Here is an 8,463-nt window from a genome sequence, read left to right as displayed (position 1 = left end):
CTATGACGCACTTATGGCATCAGATTTATAATCTTAATGGTGTCAGTGGGAGAAATTTGACTCACTAAAGTAGGCACACTTCATCACCTACTATAGAGGATGGCCAAATACTAATACAGCCAGTTGGCCATTCAAATTTTCTACAGTGTAACACATGGTACACTGTATTTTCATTCAAGAAACTACAAGACTTGTTTATTTTAGTGATTTCAGTCTTTTTGAATAATGAATCTCATCTCATAAACGAAATTTAACAGTCGTACTTTTTGGAATCCACAATTGTTTGAAGCTTTGATGAGTGTACAAATGCAACCATGAAGCGCAAGTCAGATTTAAATTCTTTACGCAAAAGGGCTTCTGATGGTTATTTTTTAAAATAAAATTGAAATATGTTTATCAATAGTTTTAATAAAGAAATACAAAAAAAAATTTCTTACTCATGTACTGAACATAATTATTTTCAAGCAAATACCTATATCTAAAAATGACTAGGAGAATGTCTCTTCTCTTGGTATTTTTTTCATTTCAGGTTAAAATAAATCTTATTGGTATATTTTTTATTGATAAGTATGCTTGACTAAAATATAATAATTCAACAAATACTTTATAGCACAACCAAAGTAAATTACTTTTAAATACTAAAAATTAATTTGTTATTTAAATTTAAAATTAAATAAAGCACAGCACAAATATAATGTAATTAAAATAATGGAAATATGTCTTGTAAAAGCTGCCACACTCCTAGCTCTATTATTACCTACTTTATTTTTAATTACGATTTGAACACATTAAAAAATTGTCTGGAAATATTTTCACCGATTCTTTTTTAAAACCCGTGCAGGTACAAATTATTTGTTAGCAGTTTTTAAACATCCCGTATCTCATTACCAAATAGCTGCTATTATATTAAGTTTTTCTTGGAATTAGGTTACTAATATTTACAGATGAAAATAAGTCAAAATTTATATTATTCTCAAGCATGTCGTAAGCTATCCACCTATCTTCATCAGCATGTTTCTCATTGTGGGTAAACCAAATTCCAATAGCGCATCTCGAACCTTTTTTCACTGCTTTTACCCCATGTAAATTTTCGCTTCCTGACGAGAATGCCACAGTTCTGCCACATTTTGGTTTAATAACACTCTAAAACCACGCAAAATAATTAATAATACAAAAGGATTAAAAAATTGAACCGATTTCTACACCAAACAAAATGTAATGTACGTACCTGAAGTTGAGCGCCTTTTTGATCAGATGAAAATATAAATTCTCCCCCTTCAAATTCGCTGTTAAGGTACAAAATGGCACTGTAGTCTCGCCAAGTATAAGCTGGTGGTATTTTTTCACATTTTCCATCTTTCAAAAGATTGCAGTTGTCAGCGTGAATCTCGTGGCTGAAGTCCGTTCGGTTTGTAGGAGAATCTAAAACGAAAAAATATTGTTATTTAGTTTATTATTTCCGTGCATTGAGTTTTACCTGGAAATGCAGATCTGCAAACAATCTGAGTATAAGAAAAATATAACTTTTCCTTTAATTTGAAATAATCCGTAACCATTTTTTTTACGTCCTCTGTTAGTCTCAGGTACAAATCGAGGTGGTCCGATTTAAGGAGTCGAAAGTATACGAGGAATAGAACTCTGGTTAAAGTTATTCCTTCAAATTTCTCCATGACGGTGTGTGGTGATTTTTGACCGTCATATCCATCTCCAGGTTTTGCGAACATTTTCGCTAAGCGTATCAAAAATCTGCACTCTTTTTCGGTTGCTAAACCATCAGAGACAAATCTTTTTTGTCCGCGAAGCTGTTTTTCGGTCATTGTTACCCGAAAGTTTGGTTTAAAAACCTGTAGAATATAAAAACCGTGAGAATGAATCATTTTTGTACAAACATGTTGAATGTAGACAATTGTGTACGCATCTTTAATCCAATTGATTTTTAAAATAAAGCTGAGGCTACTAATTCAGATTAAATATAAACCTATAAAACCTATAAATTCACCACTTGAATTTTACAATAAGTTATATTTTCAGCAATTTCGATTTATATACATTATACAGGTCTATTATATACATTTAATTGAATTGTCAAACACAATACTCATGATTGGAAGCGATAAAGGCTAAGCACGCTAATAAACACCCCCACCATAAGATCCTATAAACCTTTAACTTATATGATAGGTAGGTCAAGTATAAAACAACATATTTTCTGGATGATTTTCAACATTCAGTAAATTTAAAACACATAATATTTTATCATTTATTCATAGTATCTAGTTACATTAAATTTATAAAAAAAACGTAAAAATAAAAGCCCGAACACAACGTGGTTATTATTTTTGAATAGGAACAATACAAACTTTTATTTATATGTACAGCGAAAAGTCCCAAAAAGCGCGAGCATTTTGAAGATCAGGCAGTGCTGTCAGTTTCTATTGCAGAAGACTGGCCCTGTAAGTCAAAGTTTCTTGTTAATTAATAAAACAACCACATGCCACCACATTTAGTTAAAAAAATAATTGCAGATACACAACAATTTGAAATGTAACACTCAAAATCTAGGCATGCAATAGTGTGATAATGTTGATACATGCAAAGCGAGTTCTTATTTTCAAGCGATTTTTATTGATATACAGGGTGTCCCACAAGTAAGCAGCTGAAAGTTATCATACATATATGTCTATAGAAAAGGCAATTAGGACACCCTGTATAACAAAACCATCACCAGGAATGTATAATATTGTAAAATCGAAGTAATTATTTAAATTGAATTATTTAGAAAGAATAGTTTGAAAATAACACAGCCAATGAAATATTACAGAAGAATTTATGAGAACTGTCCCCCAATCATCCCAAATTATGTTAAATGAAGATATTTGGAAGCAGTTGCAAGTCTTCCGCGGCGTTTTTTTTATCGGAATGTACAAATGATAGTAACAGAAAATTACGCAAGAAATTTTGTTGACAATGATAACGTCTAAATATAAATAATAATTTTGCTGTAAAAGATTATTTAATTACTACTGCATTTGATTTAATTTTATGTTATAATTTTATTAGTTAAAATAGCTAAAACAATGTCGAAGATTAAGATCTAGTACGGCAATGCATCGAACAGATTTTCAATATTAAAGGAAGTGTGAATTAGTGAAAGAAGTATCAAATTACGTCTTGATTCTTATAAATACCTAGAAAAATGCATGTAAAATACCTCGTGCGACTCGGCCATCTTGTTCTTGAACTCACTATTTATGAATTTCAAAATTCTGGTTTCGTATATTTGCCTTTGCATATAACGAATAGCTTCCTAAAATGAAATAGTGTAAGTTTCTAGTGACGCACATGTACACGGTGTCCTAACGAAAAGAGCGGTTTTGGAAAATCAAGAAAACTATCGATTTTTAAAAAAAAAAATCTACAAATATTAATTTTAACCGTTATTTTCTTTGGGACACCCTATATATTGTATATTTTGAAAAACACACCTCCCTCGGTTGGAAAAAATGATCTTGCACTTTTGGCAATCCAGAGTAAAACTTCATGTTGCTTAACATAGTCTCATCATCAGGAAAAAAGAGTAGATAACTAGCCACAGCTGCACAAGCTTTTCTCAAATTTCCCACTGCAAAAGGTAACAATATAAAATGAAATATACTACATACAAATACATGTTTGCAAGTCTTTTTAAACACCTACTTTTAAAATATGCATATTGAAGGTAGTGATAGTGGCTAGGCAGTAAATCATCATGCTGTTCCCCATTCAGAGATCCAAGACGTGTTTTACATTTTTGCTTACATTTCAAACAATAAGCGAAATGATCTAGAATAATGTAAGTAAAGTATAAATACTTAAATTGTAATTTATTGTAAAAGTACTCACTAGATATTGAGGGTATGAAGTCTGGGTACCACCCTTGGTCAAAAGGCCCTTCACACTGTGCCCTGCACTCTTCTTCTGCTTGCAGATACGCTCCTAAACTTTCTTCCATATTGTCTTCTACAGATTTCCAATCCTTTCTTTGATAAGCGTCATTTCCATGCACGTATAAATATACATAAGTCTAAACAAAATGAAAAATAGAATTTAACATGTCGCAAAGAAACGATCTAATAAAACCCAGTTTTTTCTACTTTGTACGGAACGGATATTCACATTACACTATTATCATTCTAGCAGTAAGCTTCCTTTTACGCTGCTAGTGTGTAATGCAATAATATTTCCTGTTGAAAATGTGTTTATTATTAACTTACTTCGGCCTCAAAATTCTCAATTTCCTTCATATTTACTTCTTCCATAGAGTAATAATGTTTCAGATTACTCTGCATCATTTTATCCTCAGGATGTGACACCAAGTATGTAAACGCTGACGACGCTGCCTTCATTGGATTATCAGTCTGTAAAAGTATTATATAAAATTAAAAAATGCTACACATTTTTATCGTACAATTATTTTTGTGGTTAATGTTAAATTCAATGAATATACTTTGGATGAGTAAAACGTGTGGTCAATGACCTAAACTGTTTTTGTTTGTTTTAATATTTAAATAGGTGGTAAAATACTGATAATTTTGTACTGGAATAGCGAAAAATTTGTTTCAAGCCTCAGCGCAGGATCGTTAACATGTTAAGTGTAGTTTTGTTAACATTAAATTTTGTAATAGTGTGAAAATAGCACGCAAAACTTGTAGAAATTTTCGTTACTACTTATTTTTAGTTAAATCTGGAATAGATCATTAAATTAAATTTAGAAATAAATGGATTTTATGTGTATGCCACCTTAAAGAAGGTTTTCAATTTTCATGTTCACAGTATATATTATCGTTCCCCCCCGTTCCAATTGTGTACTGCAAATTTGCAAATTACAATTACAGAACGCCAAATAGGTTTGTCTGCCGAATAATATTTTTCTGTTTTATTTTATTATTAACGTTTTCCGAAAAATCTGAAATTGAACTGAAATCTTTGGACATAAAATTTTAATAACCATAATGTCTTTTTATGCGATTCATAAAATTGTACGTATGTTCATTCACTACTATAGTATAAGCAAATGTTTTAGTTCAAGACCACAGTTATTTTCATTTACTCATAACGTACGAAAAGTATGGTTACAAGTTACAAGGTTAGAAATACTAAACAAAGTAATGATTTTTTTAATGCTAAGCTTTCTAATTGTATTATACAATATAATCGCTATTTTTCTTAATAATTGTATATTTCCGCAATATGAATTAACAATTTCTAGTGGTATGTAGTATGTAGTATCAAACATAATAAAAAGTCATAAAATTTTATAGCTTTTAAGTATAGGCGTGACTGGCTTTGCGAATTATAATATCTTTTAAGAATATTGGATATAGACGTCAACAAGTACATTTGCTAGAAAATTGCTTGCATCCAAAATAGATGTGACCTAATTGATGTATCAGACCAATTATTTCCGGGTAAATGTACCCACTATGGTGATAATAAATAATTTGTGAAAACGGCCTCACGTTTATCTAGCCGATGCTATGTGAACACGTTATAGTTGTATCAAAAGTTTCACTAACAGAATGTACGGTAGGTAATTTTATTACCAGCACTGTATATTAATTGAAAATTAGTCGAAAATTGATACGTAAAAAGACAGCAAAATTCACTGCGAGAATAGTTTTAAATCCTTAGAAATTATAATTTTCAGTTTGATATGAAACAAAATTTTCAGTAAAAATTTGTTATTTATTTGAGATTTATTAAAAATGCTCTAGATTTGTGAAGTTGTTTTAATGACAAAAATGTTTAATTAAATTTAAATGTGCTCAACTCGGACCTTAATAAAGACGTGTTTTGCATCTGTCAAACATAGTGTCCTATTTAATGTCGGGCAATATAAACGATTTTTTTTCAAGGCGTTAAATATGACCCACACTGTATAGTAAGAATACAACAAATGCATATATGAAATGTCTATTTAACATACATTTTTGTGGGTAGATAGCCAAGGTAAATCGATCCCACTCGTTAAATTGAGTGTTGGAAGGGTATTTTTATTTCATAAACGGTTTTATTTACGTCCATACTTCTTTGTTTACATAAGAACATCGTCCCACATGGAAAAAGATACCTACTCAGGAAGAAACTTTATTACGACAGTACGGAAATAAATATAAAAAGGAAAGTTGTATTTTCGAAAGATAACTAAAAATGAATTACATTGTCAGATGCAGATGACTAAAAAGATATGACATGGCATGAATAAAATATCCCATTCCACTGACGCGTATATTATTAATAACTACCGAATTTAATATGTACCTCGAATGGGCATGTAAACTCCATTAAATTATAAATAGAGACCTAGATTCAGCATCTGCAAAAATATGTAATATACTGGCTAAATTCTAAATCTAAAGAGATAAATAATCTATTCGCCCTAATTTCGTTAAAGTTAGTAGCGGAAAAATATTAATTTAAAATGTGAATTGTGTAGTTATAATAATAAATTATCTGTGTGCAGTTGTAATAAAATAATAAGAAATACAATTTAACTAGAACGCTCAATTGAAATTTGTTTGCATGATCCGTTCTCATTAAATTTAGTCTGAAATAACGAAAAAATATAATTTTTCCATGTTTTCCAGAAAGTCAGAGCTTCCAGATCAATTTTCAAGCCCGGTAAATTCCACTGTTTCGAAAAACTGACAAATTAACAAATTAAAAATTTATACAGACGGGTTTTGTAGAAATTTTGATAATACATATAGGATGTCCCAGAAAGAAGTGTCGAAATTATAACCACACATTTAACTAGTCAAAAGCAATAGGTTTTGTTTACTGATTTTTTTTTTCGAAAATTTTTAGGTAATCTAATCTGGTAATATAACTTTAGTGCATAGACAGCTCGTGAGCGTTATTTTAATGGGTACAAAGTACCGGACAAAAATGTGAGTTTTTCAAATATATATATATATATATTGGTCAGAAGTTGTTGCTTTTAATGAGTTAAATATATAGTTAAATTTAAAGAATATTTCTTAAAAAAAAAATGCTTATCGAAACTGGGAGATTATATTGCAATTCTGACAGACTGCGATGACTTAATCAGAAGAAGCTCTCTACCACATCCTTTTTATTTTTATATATTACTGAGTGTCTATATTTTCGTGGAGCACCATAATTAGAAATTAGTTTTAAAATTGGCTATACTGTTATTGTACAAATAAAATTTTATTTAAAATGACTAAATAAGCAATACCTCGTACTACTTGATGTTACTGATTCATAGATATTCGTTCGAGCATTCGTTGTTCAGTGTTCGGCGAATACCGTATACATATTATGTGGTGCTGAATGTTTATCTTCAAAATTTTCGAGATATCATATAAATACTTATGGGTATAGATTTTTTCAATGACAATATTAAAGCTGTGGAACAATACTTAAAAAGAATAATTATAATGTTACCTTAAAGTAGCAGATGTGTAGGTATTCATAAGGTTTCTGCTCTTCAAACAACTTCTCTGTTTCTGGATTAACGTTGAAGTTTCCAAAAAGCTCAGGGTTGTCTTTTTTACACTGCATGATGCACAGGGTCTGCTTCACTGCCCTTTCGTAAAATAAAAGGTTTTCGATGTCAACGGGATATAGTGGTTCGGATAATTCGGCGTCATATTTACACTTTAATCTGCAGTTTTGTAATTTCTTCTTGTATGATCGGTACTTATGAAGCGCTTTTTCAAAATTGTCTACACACTCTACAAATCTATTTTCTAAGTACGCTTCGACGCCTTCTTCATATAGACGGACGCAAGATTCGGTATCATTAAACGATTCCGAATGGACGTGTGTTAATAAAACAAATGAAGTTGTGACGAAAACATAGTAGAGAGACGGTGTCACGAACATGGCTTGCTAGAATACACTGCCAGACGGAGCATCTGGTATAAGTGTGTTGTATGATCGAGGTTGGCTGTTGACTAATCGCATTAACATTGGTCCAGCCAGCTTCTGCTCCCAATATTTAATCGGCCCTCGCCGTCGTTAAGTGTGTCTAAAATGACTGCTTCCTAAATAATTAATTTTACCCGTTTTAAGATAGAGCATGTAACATTATCTGAAAAAGTACGAGTTTTACGCTTTACATTTTTTATAGAAATTGCAGTGTGTTTAGAAAATATATAGAATATTACTAATTTAAGAAGTATCCCAAATTGGTTTCATATAACTATATATTTTTTTAATTTGAAGCTTTTGAAAATTCAAAATCGGAAATATTTGTTTCCCATCCATGGGCGTCCGCAGAAAATTTGCCAGATGGGTAACGGTAGGAATACAGATCAACAAAGTATAAAAAATTATAAAATATTCTAATTTTATGGCAACAATTAGCAAAAGAAAGCTTCCTGATTTTGTGTATTTGGTAAACTCCACTCCTCCCATGAATTCATATGAAATAAATTCAACCAAAGATACAAAAAT

At 30.7% G+C, this 8,463-nt stretch overlaps 1 protein-coding gene across 1 annotated transcript; it reads right to left on the bottom strand.

Moving 5' to 3' along the window:
* Positions 1–666: 666 nt before the first annotated feature.
* LOC108916913 (prolyl 3-hydroxylase 1) lies at positions 667–7,962 on the bottom strand. The gene is made up of 9 exons (XM_018723237.1): positions 7,450–7,962; positions 4,254–4,397; positions 3,883–4,063; positions 3,697–3,822; positions 3,486–3,622; positions 3,212–3,307; positions 1,478–1,844; positions 1,229–1,422; positions 667–1,143 (listed from the first exon to the last, which is right to left on the bottom strand). Exons 1-9 carry the CDS (start codon positions 7,888–7,890, stop codon positions 907–909), a joined length of 1,923 nt encoding a protein of 640 aa, XP_018578753.1. The 5' UTR covers positions 7,891–7,962; the 3' UTR covers positions 667–906.
* Between the last annotated feature and the right edge of the window lie 501 nt (positions 7,963–8,463).

Source organism: Anoplophora glabripennis, unplaced genomic scaffold, assembly GCF_000390285.2.
Source record: "Anoplophora glabripennis isolate ALB-LARVAE unplaced genomic scaffold, Agla_2.0 scaffold2, whole genome shotgun sequence".
Taxonomy (NCBI): domain Eukaryota; kingdom Metazoa; phylum Arthropoda; class Insecta; order Coleoptera; family Cerambycidae; genus Anoplophora; species Anoplophora glabripennis.
Note: the sequence above shows the minus strand (reverse complement) of the source record. Positions and strands in the feature narration are given on the sequence as shown.